The sequence below is a fragment of the Eucalyptus grandis genome, chromosome 7 (assembly GCF_016545825.1).
Source record: "Eucalyptus grandis isolate ANBG69807.140 chromosome 7, ASM1654582v1, whole genome shotgun sequence".
In the NCBI taxonomy this organism is placed as follows: Eukaryota; Viridiplantae; Streptophyta; class Magnoliopsida; order Myrtales; family Myrtaceae; genus Eucalyptus; species Eucalyptus grandis.
In genome coordinates this window covers 27,657,481-27,671,748 of record NC_052618.1, presented here as the reverse complement: position 1 = coordinate 27,671,748, position 14,268 = coordinate 27,657,481, and the positions used below count along the sequence as shown (strand labels likewise).

Sequence of the window (14,268 nt, the reverse complement as noted above, 5' to 3'; positions counted from 1 at the left end):
CCCCACCCCATTTTCCAACCACTATTCTTCCTTTATAATTTGCTCATTTGATGTAGTTTGATTTGATCTCCTCTTCTTGCCATTGAGCATTTCATAGCCAAAAAAGCAGCAGTTCTTCCTGGTCAAAAAGAGACCTTTTTCTTCTTCTTTTTTATATTTTTGTTCTGTTGAATTCAAAGGCTTGACTCTCAAGAATCCAGAGGAAGTGAGTCCTTCTCTTCTTTGGCTGTTCTCCTCTGTTCTTTCCTTCCTTTCCGAGATTCTCATTTTGTCTCGCTTTGCCATTGAGAGTTTCAGAGCCAAAGAAAAAAACAATTCTTCCTGGTTCAAAAAGAGACCTTTTTTTACTTTATTTATTTGGTTCTTTTGAATTCGAAAGCTTGTCTCTCAAGAATCCAGAGGAAGTGGGTCATTCTCTTCTTTAGCTGTTCTCCTCTGTTCTTTCCTTCCCGTACACTGGGTTTTGGGGTTTGTTCCTTCTTCCCCAAAAGTCTCTGTGAATTTCTTTTTTTTATGCAATCATGTCCTGTTCTGCTAAGGTTGGGACAAGCATTGCTGGGTTCAATGGGGCTGCTGTTGTCGGCTCGAAAGCCAAAGGGGCTCTCGGGCTTCCTTCCTCTTCTGGTTTTCTGTCTTTTGGAGAATCCGAGAAGACAAAGTTTCCTGCTTTGAGGATCGATTTCATGGGAAAGCAGCTGGTTCTCTCGGATAAAAGGGCTTTAGGTGATTGGAGCATGAAAGCACCTTCTGGCTTCTCTTTGCGTGTATGTGGATCATCTCTTTGAATCAGATTCTGTTAATTTCATTTGAGGTTTTGTATTTTGTGGTGCAGTCATAATGAAAAGAACAACTTGCTTGTTTCTTTTGTTTTTCTAGGCACAAGCATCGATTTGCGTGAGCAGGGCTATGAGATGGTGGGACAAGACTCTTCAACCCAACATGGTAGAGATCAATTCTGCTCAAGAACTTGTGGATTCATTGTTGAATGCTGGTGATCGATTGGTTGTGGTTGATTTTTATTCACCTGGTTGTGGTGGTTGCAAAGCTCTTCACCCCAAGGTACTAATTCTGATGAGGGCTAATTTTTTTTTTTTAATCTTGTTTTTGCCCTTTTTTTTTTCTTTTTTTTTGGAGTAGTTGTGCTTTGTCATATATGATGAGCAGAGTTAGGCCTTTTCTTTTCCTGAAAGAATGAAATCCCTTCGAAATTGTTTGGATAATTCAGTAAGTGTGGTTCTTTTTCTGCGATTATTAATCAGATTTGTCAGCTGGCGGAGTCGAATCCGGGGGCGCTCTTTCTCAAAGTTAATTATGAAGAACTCAGAACCATGTGCCAGTGCCTCCATATCCACGTCCTTCCATTCTTTAGATTTTACAGGGGCTCGGAAGGCCAGCTATGCAGCTTCAGCTGCACTAATGCAACTGTAAGTCAGCTATCCATTCGATCCTATATCAACTTCCCCGAGTTAAAAGTCTCAGAAAGAATCAGCTTTGTTTATGAATTGTAACCCACTGATTAACAGATCAAGAAATTCAAAGATGCGATGGCGAAGTACGGGGTCGAGCGATGTAGCATCGGTCCGGCGAAAGGTTTAAATGATTCCGAACTCGTGAGACTAGCTGAGTGCGGCGAGATACCAAGAGATCTGCAGTTGCCTGTCACGATGGGAAACATTGTCATGACTAGCTTAGAGAAGAGTGGATATGAGGAGACAGCAGTCCCCAGGATGGGAACTCAAGACAGGGAGTACCTTGATCATAGTTTGAAGGATGCTTCTCAGATTGGAGTGTTGCTGTGAGACGAGCAGCCCAATATTGTTTTTTGGTAATTTGTAGGCTGCCATTGTTAATATCTTTATCATCATTTGGTCATTCCCATGAGCACAGGGCTTGTGTTCTTTTTTGTCATTGAGCCCTGCTTGGTTTTTGTTTGTTAGTTCCATCTCTGGATTTGGTATTTGTTTATCTGGATAAGAATGAGGTTCAGATCGAGAATCGTTTATAATCTGACCCATGATTGCCAAGAGAAACCATTTATGTTTTGTCATATTGTGGCCAACTGTTCACAATAGACGGTGATTCTTGTGTCGTTTAGGATTGGCTGCTTCCATCTGTGCAAATACTTTGAATGGAATTCTCGATTAGTCCCTCGAATGGAAAACTTTAACTTTTCCCGGTCGACCTCTGTTCGGCGACAGGTGTTAGGTTGGGAAGCTAAATCTTGTTTAGTAGATATTTCAATCGATCCAGCTCATGCAGATTACAACACCGACAGGTTCTTGAATTTGGACGTTATCCGGTTCTTGACTTTAAGAAAGACAGTTGATGGTGCACCGGGAGTATTCGCAATCAAAGCAGTGGTTGAGGCCGAAAAGCTTGTAAATTTGTCTTTACGCGGGCTCATTCCCGGTCCAATAATTAAGGGTACACGGTTTGAATGCTATTTCGACTCGGCTTATACGCTTACATTAAAATTGGTTCTATCCACCGCATCATGATTCACCGATAGGTCGAGAATCGCACCGAGGGGTCTTTCATTTAGTGAAAATCTGGAATGCACTTTATTCATTCATTTTATTTTTAAAAAAACTTTCGGGGAAAGCAATTCCGGGAGAAGTAGGTAGGCCATAACTTTGCAACTTTTTTCAACACTTTCTTCCACTGGAGCATGAAAGGAATGAATGGTTCGCTTCCCTTCCCTTGGGTAAGATCTATCAGATGCCGTGGATCCGACGTGGAGGGCTCGCGATGGCATGCACCGAAGGGGCCCACGAGAAATGATGTCGGGGTTTTGCGTTGGGCCCAAAAAAGTGGATAGTGTCATCGTGCTCCAACCTATAGCTTTCCCAATTTAATATTGTTGATTAGGACACCAGCTGAGGGGGTGCATGTGCAACTTCAAATTTATCATTTATTAATTTCCGTTAAATTACGTTAATACAACGAAAAATCACCTACCAACTGATAAATAGAAGATAAAATCTCAAACTTGTATACTCATCAACTAGCATGTATTATGCAACTTAATAATTTGACTGTAAAATTTAACGAAAATTAACCATGATAAATTTAGCACAAGCATACCGAGCTGGAGCTTCCTTTTTACAAATGGCCAAGAAAAATTATATTAATAGATCTAATCATGGAACTAGCAAGTGTGAAAGCATAATCGGCCAAGATTCGATCCAGATTAAGATAAATTTAGATGGGCTCAAACAAAGAAATTTTAGCTATCTTAGAAAATATTATGCTCGCATTTGGTAGCAGATGGGACAACATCAGATATAAAAGAAATATAAACCGAATAAAAATATCCCAAATAGGAAAGATAAAAATAGATATGATTTTTTATGTTCATAGCATAAAAGTTATTTTTCATAAATAACAAACTTTCTTAAACTAATAAATTCAAATATAAATTGAATATAAATAATATCTAAATTCTGATATAAAAAGAAAATTCAAAATAACAAAACAAAAATATTAACAATTTTCATTTTTATCCATTTCAATTTTATTGACATTTTTAAGTTTCTTTCTATTCACTAATGTATAATATTTTAATATAATTATATATATTTATTACATATTTTAGGTATATTAGTATAGTTTATTACTCAATAAAACTTTTATTAAAGAATGATGGAATGAAATAAAGAAAGAAAGAAATAAATAAATAAATAAAGAGAGGGAGAATAATAATAAAAATATGTAAATAAAAATGAAGTAAAATAACCCATATTTCAAATGAACAAATTCAAATTTGAAAAAGGAATTTTCCGATTCTCAATAAATGAGGGGCAATCGGATATATATATATAAAGAAAAAACCATAAATTCTCCTTCTCCTTCCCCTTCATAACTCTTTGATTCACTTTGAAACTCCATAAAAACAACGAGAGTGTCAAAACTCACTTTCCTCCATAGCTCTCTAGTTCATGTCAAAGGTTTACAAACGTGGCAAGAGAGTCATCTTCTTTGTAACTATCTCGTTCATGCTAAAATTTCATAAAAGTGGCGAGAGAATCAAAGTATCATACCTTTCTACATTGTAAAGATGAACAATTGTGCTTTCTCTCTTACTAGATTTGGCACCACATCTCGTCTATATTATTGTAGCCCATTTACATTTCTTGTCATAGCTGAACCTATAGCTCTATAATGCTGCAATGAGTTAATTTGCTCTTTAAGGTTTATATCATACAATGGATTGATTGCTGGAGTTTGTCCCCTTTTGTTTATTTACGGTTTCTTTAGTAGTGAATTGTATATTTTTGGTTTATTTACATGAATATCAATTCCTACCAAATAATAGACATGTGAGGATATAAAAACATCCTACTTTATTACCGCGATTCACCAAATAGTGAATATGATCTAAAAACATCCTTGAATTTCATAGCATATGCGATATTATCTTATTGTGTTTTGATATCTAAACGACCAAACACAACTTTATAAAATAAAAAGTAGTCAATTTTGGTTCGATAGACAAACTATTTGTAAAGTTACGTAGACATGAAATGGAAGTGAAAAACCTTAACCTCATAAATAGATTTAAATTATCTCCACACGACACAACGCCACTCGATTAGTAAGTCCAGTTGTAATAATACAAAGTAACATAGATATGGATATAAAAGAAAATATCAAAATTGTATTTAACAGGGGCGGTTCATGAACTGTTTAGAGACCAAAAGCTACTTCACCAGAAGTAGATCACCCTCCTGGCATTTGGGCCACTTCGTCCTGTTTGATCATTGAGAGAAGCTTTTCTCCACAAGTTTTTTGAACTCTCTGAAATCAATCAATCCATCCCCATTGTCATCAAAGGCCTGAATGAAGCTCCTGCAGTCGACCTCGCAGAGCTGCACAAGGCCCAACTTACGGAGGACATCACCCAGCTCTCCAGCATCAATGTACCCATCACAGTTCCCATCGAACACGTAGAACGCCTCCTTCACTTCCTCCAGACTTGGCCCTTCCTCCTCAAAAAGAGCTGCGATTTCCCTGACTCCTATTCTCTCTTGAACCTCATCACGGTCATCATCGCAACGTAGGTTCCCAAAGATCCCCAGCTTCGCCATCACCGTTTCCACCTCCGGCCTGGACAGCTCCATGTTGTCCACTGTTTCACAACTCACACGGATTGGTGGGGCCGGAGATCGACGAGCCGGGACTTCTGCATTTTGGTTCTTACCGTAGCTGAAAAACTTACTCACCATTGAATATACATCGCGCAGAGTCTTGACTAAGAGTCTGAAGTCCGAGTACAAGACATTAAGTAATAATATGATCGAGTCTAGCGGCACTATTGCTATGATCATGGCAACGACGGATAAGACAGTAACAGATTTTATTCCCAGTGGTTGCTCCATTGTAACTTTGGCAATTAGGATAAGCGCACAAAGCCTGTGAACGACTCGGCAATCAGGAAAAGAGCAAAACCTGTAGAAACAGAAGAAAGAAGAATAAAGATCGACTTCAATTCAGTGATGGCGCAATTTGAACATCAATAGCCAAAGGTATATGTAGCGAGCCAAAGGAGATTCGAGATTGGTCGTGGAAATTGTGAAGAAAATGCAGTTGCCCCTTCACAAAAGAGACTCCAACAAAGCTGAGAAATCTTTTGAAACTATCTCCCTGTCGTACAACCCAATGTATGCGCCCTTTATTCTTGTCCCTGGCGACAGTTTCCTGGCATTTTACAAGAAATTGCGAAACACGTCGCGCTGGTCTTCCGGGGTCGGTCGCCGTCAATTCTCTCGGTAGTTTCTTCCACATTGGAACTTAAGAATGTGAAACTTTCTTGTCTGCGCGCGTGGGGAACACACGAACGTCCTTAATGCAGAATTCCGCTTCGAGTGCAGGCCAGTGCCCATGAAGTGAATGGTTTCCTTTTTTGGTCGGCCCAGAAGTGGATTGACGCCATAAGTATACTTTAATGGGTCTTTCTTTCTTTCTTTTTTTTAATTGTGCTTTGCCTTCACAAGAGGGTCGGACAAAGACTAGAGGGCGGACTCTGGACCGATGTATACGACAAGCAAAACGGGCAGAAAGGCAAGTCTTGCTCTGCTTTTCCGGGAAGTTCATTACCTGTCGTACTTCACTAATGGCAGGCCCCTTCTACGATCATTCACGGATCCATCCCGGTCATGACGCATCATGATCACGTCCATTTCCTTACGATTCTCGTTGAAAGTGTCGTAACGTTTAAAAAAAACTTGAACTTGATCTCTGCTCGGACGGGAGCTCGTAAGTTTTTCAGTCCATGGTTTGATATCCTTTGCTTTCTGATCTGACAGGTGCAGGCTCTAGAGACTCAAGAGAGACGGATTCCTCGAAAGACTGTGGACACGCTCGTGGAAAAGCCCGAATCGTTTTCGCCCCTCTTTTCAGTCTTCTCAAGACATTAAAAATCCAAAATTTAAGCCAATCGCGTGATCGAATTTTTGATATCTATGCATTTTCTTTAGTACCCGACGACAGAAGGTAAAAAATATGGTTGATCGGAAGGTATTCAGGATCAAATTTTACGAAATTAGATGACGTCGAAATCATGCCGTCCAAATTGTCCTTCCAAACTCATGTCGGCACACGTTCTCAAGAGATGGATATAGTAAGGAGAAATTCTATTGGATGATAGGAAGCACGCTCCAAAAGAGATGAGATAGAAACTCGAGACTTTCACAGAGAAAATATTAGGTACTCAAGTACTAAACGTATCAATTTTACAAAAGTCCATTGCCGGCACATATTACTTCTGTGGGTCCACATGTCGAAAACCCTTGTATCCTCTCTCTCTCTCTCTTCAATTATTGCCGTTTTTTTTTTTTTTTTTTTTTGGTTTTTTTCTCCTTTCACTCTGTCAAGGATGACAACGCCTCACCTCGATCCAGACTCATTGTCGACTTCATCTTGCGAATCGTTTTTCACCTCCACCTTACCGCCGTCTTCGTAGCTCGACAGGCACGACGGGGCCGTCGTTCGACGAACCACATTGCCACTTCCATATCAATTCGCCTTCATCGTCTGACGAAACTACATCAAACAACCTTGCGTCCGTCTCCCTCTCGGCTTGCTCGATCAATCACGCCGCCGCCGCCGCCGCCGCCTCTGCCGCTGCCTCTGCTCGGAGAGAGAAAGGCGAAGGGGAGAGGGAGTGTCTCCCCTCTTGAAATTGAAATTCAGATACGGAGAAAAGGCTTCCATCGCGATAGGGCCCGAGCGACACGTGTCCCCCGATGAATGGAGTGAGATTTTAACACGAGTTCTACCTAATCATTCCACCACTCCCCCTCCCCCTCCCGCTTTTGCTTTGTTCGTTCTTAAAATATCTAAGGAAGATGTTCCCAAACGAGAAGCACTCCAGGCGGCGGCCTCCCGCCACCGCCCCGTCCCCGCCCCCTCCCCCGCCGCCGCCACGCGCCGCCCCCCCCGCCGCCGCCGCCGCCGCATTGCCCTCGTCTCGCCGCCGCCTCACCCCGTCGACCTCCCTCATCGACCAAGAGCTCGAGACCCTCCAGGACACCTCCTCCTTCCTCCTGGGGAGCCTCCAAACCTCGCTCGACGAAGCCGCGTCCCCCGCGAGCCCTAATCCGAACAACCCCAGGAGCTTCCCTCACAGCGTGAAGCAGCAGTGCTGGGACAAGGCCGAGAGGGTCAAGGGCCGCGATGCCGACCGGTGGCGTCGCGACGCCGTCGGGAACGTCGTGTTCCGCAAGCTCGTCGGCTGCCCCGGGTGCCTCTGCCACGACTACGATCACATCTTGCCTTACTCTAAGGTACATGGATTCGATTCAAGTTCCTGTCTTGTTCTTGTCCGGGACTATTGTTTGGAGATTTTGGGCTGTGGCTTGAGGATTGCGTCGGTTTGACGATGATGATTGGACTTCTCGGGGAAGTTTTTCGTCATCCTTGGAGTGAAATTTTCGGGTAAATTTGATGCCTTGTTTCGTTAGCGGAGGTTCTTGATCGAAGGTGAAACAGAGAGACGTATCAAGAACACTTCTTTACCAGCGTTGCGTGCTGTTCTCGAAGATAAATCTGCTTAATGAAGCAACTGCAACTTCAGGGCCACTCTGCAATTGGAAATGCCATTAGTACCTCTTCATTGCTCGCTATACTAATGGAAGTAAATTTCATCAAGTGCTTCCACAATTTTTTTATTGTAATTGGAGCAGAAGCTATGCTAAATGTGTAGATAGGAGACTAAATGGAGCTAACTTCATATTCTCTTTGAAAACTTATCCTCACTGTACAATGAAGTAATTTTCAATACTAAGAAACTCACCCAATTTTGGTTCTCTTTATTGAGAATAATTTCGAGGCAATGCTTTTTGGAAGTCACATGGTCTTTAGTATGTGTCTGGAGCAGAGTGAAGGCTCTATGTAGTTGCGGTATGCTTTGTATTTTAGGGCTGGGAAAAGTAAAAAGGGGCTGGTTTTGTGTAGTTTCTTGAAGGCAGGGCCTCATCTTTAATTATCATTCGACAGTTCATTTAGCTTCAATTGAAATGATGATGACTTTTCAGTCAATTTGAAGGTGGTGTTATGGGAGTGGGAGGGTATTCAGATCGAGGTGAGGTGGATCCATAAGATGAGCGTAGCTTCAAATGATGCGAGGGACACATAAATTTTCAAATGTCTGTATCAAACTTATGATCAGTGGAACTGAACACCACTCCACTGTTCATTATTTTCTTCCTAAAAATGTTTGGTAAGAAAGTAAAACTTTTGTATCATACTTAGAGTAATGTTCAAGGAAGTGGTTCTTGGTTAAACAAATGTTGGATGAGTTTCATTATAATGTATGGAAATTTGAAGATACTATGTATATGGCTCTGTAATCAATAAAAAGTCTTGGAAGTTACCCCCTAGTGAAGGAAAAGATCACAGCAATGGTTTTTGCTACTGCCTTTCTGTCACCTCTCCTAATTTGTAATATTTCCTTTTGCTGATGTCTACCTTTGCCTGGAGCCACCACTCTCTATCTCTCAACTTTGAGAATGTTCACATTGACGTGCCTATATTATCTGAAGAAATGAAACTGTCCTCTGTTGTTTGTCCCCACATTTTCTGGAAGTCACTTGTTGCAGTATGGATTACCAGTTTGCTCATGTCGCCACCTGGATTTTGCATCTGTCAACTAGTGACTTTGAACTTTGGGCAAAAAGAACAAGTGACTGAAATATTTAGTGCAATAGCCTCCCCCCTGTACAGTAAAGTGCTCCTTTACCTGCTACATAGTCTCTTTGCAATTATGTTTCTTTTTTTTTCATGCATGTTGGATGAGATCATCAAATGCTGCCTAGATTTCTTGATATTTAGTATCCTTTGTCAGTTCTATGGCTAGACTTATGCTGTTCCTTTCAAATCACTTTTGTCTTCAACTTGGGATTACTAAGACTTTCCTTTAATTTACAGGGAGGGAAGAGCACGTTGGAAAATTGCCAGGTTTTACAGGTAGGAGTTTCATCAATCCTCTCTCTGTTATATCTTTTTATGCTTAGGCACTTTTTGGACAAAAAAAATGGAGACCTATACATGGGATAATACATAAAAATATGCATGACTTATTTTGTTTCATCATTCCAATTTTAATGTCAGTTTTGTTGCGTGGTACGTGTGATTCTCTTTTTTCTTCCTTCTCATTCTACTCTTGAGTGTAAAAGGTTTGAAGATTTTGTGGTTAATATATTCTCATTGCTTCATTGTAAGTTGGCCGCAAATACTTAGCTAACTAGAAAAGGATCAAAAGTTTGTATGATATCTCTTAAATTTTTTTGCTATAATTGTGTGGAAATTTACTTACAACTCTACTTATCAAAAAAGGGAGGAAAATAAGAGGAAGAAGAGCAGTGAATATTTACTAGAATTCCAGCAATCCTCCCGTGATGAGTGTCCAATTGTGATTACTCTCATGGAAGATGATGTAAGATGTTTGATCCATCTGTCATCCGGCCACTGGATTTTAACCTGAGGTTGAGAGATCATAATTAGCAGGCATTATCTGTTGCATGTACATCTGATTCCTGTCTAAAGTTCAAATTTTCACTGCTTGATGATATAATGACTACTCTGATCAACATGGAAATGATATATGAGTAAGTGCATTGAGCATTTCAGGGGTTTTCAGCTGTCATAAATACTTGACAATCCTGCTATTACCAAATTAGCCAACTGTGAGAGTATAAAGGTAAAGTAGTCTTTAGGAACTTTAGGGTTTACTTAATGTATATATGAACATTATTAAATAATACAATACACTTTTCTCTCACATGGTATTAGAGCCTAGAGCTTAACCCTAAATGACAAAACAGTAACTCACCACCATCGGCCACTTGCCGAAATAGTCGCCATCTTGGATGGTCTTCGTCGTGTGTCCTTTCTCACACCTCCTCACGTGTGACTTCCCCTCATGAAACTTCTCTCTGAAGTTGCCTTTGCTGACCATTAGCTGAAATAGGGAGAACATCATTCAACTCATATATTCTCTTAAAATCAACAAAGTACTGTGTAATAGAGCGTCCTTCCTTTCAGATCAGTTAAACTCTTGCGCTAACTCATAAATCCGCGACAGGTTATTTTGACCTTAATATAACACATCCAACTACTCTCACGGTTACCGACCAAAAAAAAACTACTCTCACGGTTCTTTTGACTGTGTCAATGTGTTATTAAATAAACTACATTACTCTTTATAGAGTTTAACATCTAACCAAGAATACATGCATCTATAAAATCCCAAGTTGCATCGTCTTTGGGTTTAGACTCAATTAAATGTCTATGCTGATTCCTGCCTGTCAAAGTAAGCATAACAATTTTCTTCCATTGATGGAAGTTAGCACTGTCTTCAAGCTTCTTTTAAGTAATTCTATTAGATGATGAGGAAATAACCTCAGTCATCACTGAACTATTTCTCTCAGGATCATCCTCTCTTTTACCCGTGGTGGTATCTCCCATTCTCCAAGAACAATAAGAAAATTCTCACAATAGCTTCCTTTAGAAAACTCCGCCCCAACAAATCAATAACCCAACAAAATTGATAAATATATCACCACATAAAATAGTCTCCATTACCCACAAACATCAGAAAATATGTTAAAATCAACTCATATATCTGCAGTAATCAGCAATTCATATGCCCAAAGACATCCTCAAGAAGCGACCGAGTCTGATGACCAAATCAACTCATCAGATCTGTTATCTCATCAAGAATCAGCAATCCAGAGATGACAGAAATCAGCCACCCAGCAACCCAGTAATCAGCCACCAGCAATCAAAAATCAGTGACCAAAAAATTAACACTGGATGTGACCCGGCAACCCAGCGACCAGAATCAGCAACCAGAGTCGCGCTAGGGAGCTGCATGAACTGGGGGAGCCACAAGAGGGTGCCTCGCGAGCTGGGCAAGCCATGTGAGAGAGAAGTTTCATAATGGGATTTCTAGGAAATTAAAAATCTTTATATGGTTTGAAGAAATCCCAATGGACGTGGTTTGGAAGATTTTCTAAGGCCATACTTCCTTTTGGACTATCAAGAAATAAAAATGATCACTCTTTCTTTTATAAACAGTCAGGAGGAGGCAAACTATTCTTGATTTTGTATGTTGATAATATTATCATCACGGGAGATAACTTGGTTGGTATAGCTTAGCTAAAGATCTATCTTCAGCATCAATTTCAAACTAAAAACTTAGGAAAATTGAAGTATTTGCTAGGAATTGAAGTTGCACAATCAAAAAAGGGTATTGTCTTGTCACAACGAAAATATGTCCTGGATTTGCTTACTGGGACTGGTATGTTGGGATCAAAGCCTCTTGATTCACTTATGGAACAAGGGGCTAAACTGGCCGCTGAGGAAGGGGAGATTTTTTATAATCCTTAGAGATATAGAAGACTAGTAGGTAAGTTAAATTATCTCACAGTTACTCGTCCAAATATCACCTTTCTAGTTAGTATGGTAAGCTAGTTCCTGTCCTCCCCCCGTACATCTCACAGGAACGTAGGTATTTGAATATTGTGGTCTTGAAGAAGACTCCAGGGAAAGGGATTGTTTATTAGAAGCACGGTCATGGCAAAGTTGAGGGATTTTTTTATGTTAACTGGGCAGGGTAGGAGGTCAACGATAGGGTAACCTTGGTTGGAGGAAATTTGGTATCATGGAAGAGTAAGAAACAATGTTATTGGTCGTTCTAGTGCTGAGTGAAAATATAGAGCCATGGTACAAGTGACGCACTGAATTAGTGTGGATTCAGCAGTTATTAACTGAGTTAGGCTTTAAAGCTTCAATACCTATGACCCTATGGTGTGATAATAAAACTACAATGCATATAGCTTCTAATCTCGCGTTTCATGAGAAAACAAAACACATTGAGGTCAATTGTCATTTTATTTGAGAGAAGTTACAGAGTGGATTGATTCTTCCCACTCATATTTGAACCGGTGAACAAGTTGCAGATATTTTTACTAAACCTCTGGGTAATGGGAGGATAGAATATATTTGTGACCAGTTAGGCATGATTAATATCTATGTTCTAGTTTGAGGGGGAATGTTAGAGTATAAGGGTAAAGCAGTCTTTAGGAACTTTAAGGTTTATCTTATGGATATATTGAACATTATTGAATAACACAATACACTTTTCTCTCACACCAACCAACAATAGTCTCCTCTTTCAGCATAATTGCTCAACTGTTGCCATGACCTTGTCAAATGCCTGGCCTAGCAGCAGTTCTTTGTGCCGCTGGTCTTTGCCATACTGAGATCTTCCTGTCTGTGCTCTCAATATGAAAACAGTATTTTAAAATGCACTCCTTCATCCTTGATTACTCGATGGCCTTCCAGCCCATCGGAAAACAAAGTTCAGCCGTGTGAATCAGATTGATTGGCAAGAAGAGATTGAGCATAATAATCATATTTTGAGCCTTTTCTCAAGGTTATGATGAGAAGGACTGAAAGAAAGGAGAACCTAACATTAACTACGACGTATGAAAAGGGAGATGCTAATTTCAGAATTTAAGCCATCTCCATTGTCGTTTCATAGAACAGCAGATCAAAGTTGTATACCTTTACACTTTATGGTAATCAGTTGTCCACTATTCTCTGTATATGCAAATACATATAGTAATGACTTCAAGATACCTCACATGCATGGTTTGTGCATCTAGTTTGTTTCTTGATCCTTTAAATTGTTCGGCTAATGCTTGATCATTTATGTATGCATAGGCTGGCTGTTCGAATTTCTTAAGATCTTCCCAGGCGGTGCCACATGTAGCTTATGTTATTTTTGCAAATCCATTTGCTTGTAGTTCATATTTCAAGGTGCAGTAATATGTAGTTGCTGCATCATCAGGTTTAAAATTTTGGCCACTCTTAGAAATTGAAAAGGAAAAGGCTTCTGCTTTAGTGCCTTTTTGGGCGTTCTTTTGAGTTAGTCTTCGCATGTGTTTTCTGGTGGAGAAAAGGCGTCATTTCTTTGAAGTAAACTGGAAATATTTTTGATATTGTAGGCAACAGTAAATCGATCAAAGGGAAATCAGACAGAGATTACTAGAGCTGATCTCATCAGAAGAAGTTCTTATTGCCGAGTTTCAGGTATGCTTTGTCATGTTAGAGTTTACAAATTGGACTGAAGTGCTCAACTTCAATTCATTCACTTTCCTCTGTTGCTTGTGCAAATATTCACTCACATGCATAGACGCTATCAAGATAAGTAATTAAAGTTCATTGTCCTGACTGCAGACCGTGACATGGATCTTCTCGAATTGTCCGCTTATGGCAATGTTCGCCGGGACCAAGATTCTGGTGGATGCAGAATACAGTGACTGATCATTACCGTTGGTCAAACCTTTCTACACTGTGCAACTGGGTTTCCAATTTGTCCGGCATGCTGGAGTTTCAAGATTATGGTGGACCAAATCCTCTATTTGTAGAAGTTCCTTGGAGTGTATATACTCTATTTGAAAACTGCAATTCTCCTCGAAATGAAATGAGATGCAATTGTTTTTGTTATTTTGCCCAACTTGCTCCATTCTATGAAGTTTCAGTTTGAACAGAGAAATTTCCCGTGATAAAAACGTCACGTAGTCTAACCATTAAGATGCTTTTCCCATGTAGCGGGGTAGATGGATTCGGGAGCACGCACTCGATATTTCTAATGGTTTCAGCATTTGGTGTGACTTGTGGGCTTTATGTGGTCTAGGTGACTTTTATATACAGGGTTCGTGTTTATCCAATTGCTACTGTTCAGCCATGCGTCCTAACGCT

General features: G+C 40.1%; 3 protein-coding genes across 4 annotated transcripts; 2 read left to right on the top strand and 1 right to left on the bottom strand.

Moving 5' to 3' along the window:
• LOC104425981 (thioredoxin-like 1-2, chloroplastic) lies at positions 1–2,120 on the top strand. 2 transcript variants are annotated; one of them, XM_018865338.2, is made up of 5 exons: positions 1–269; positions 442–764; positions 877–1,059; positions 1,260–1,424; positions 1,524–2,120. In XM_018865338.2, exons 2-5 carry the CDS (start codon positions 522–524, stop codon positions 1,797–1,799), a joined length of 867 nt encoding a protein of 288 aa, XP_018720883.2. In that variant the 5' UTR covers positions 1–269; positions 442–521; the 3' UTR covers positions 1,800–2,120. The 2 variants fall into 2 exon arrangements, with proteins under 2 accessions (XP_018720883.2, XP_010037177.2); XM_010038875.3 differs by having other exon boundaries at positions 2–764.
• A 2,637-nt stretch (positions 2,121–4,757) lies between these two features.
• On the bottom strand, positions 4,758–6,179 carry LOC104427715 (probable calcium-binding protein CML47). The gene is made up of 2 exons (XM_010040762.2): positions 6,097–6,179; positions 4,758–5,448 (listed from the first exon to the last, which is right to left on the bottom strand). The coding sequence occupies exons 1-2, from the start codon at positions 6,177–6,179 to the stop codon at positions 4,758–4,760; spliced, it is 774 nt and encodes a 257-aa protein (XP_010039064.2).
• Positions 6,180–6,919: 740 nt separating this feature from the next.
• On the top strand, positions 6,920–14,023 carry LOC104427714. Its single transcript, XM_018865339.2, has 4 exons — positions 6,920–7,784; positions 9,427–9,465; positions 13,512–13,596; positions 13,744–14,023. Exons 1-4 carry the CDS (start codon positions 7,347–7,349, stop codon positions 13,824–13,826), a joined length of 645 nt encoding a protein of 214 aa, XP_018720884.2. The 5' UTR covers positions 6,920–7,346; the 3' UTR covers positions 13,827–14,023.
• The last annotated feature ends 245 nt before the right edge of the window (positions 14,024–14,268 follow it).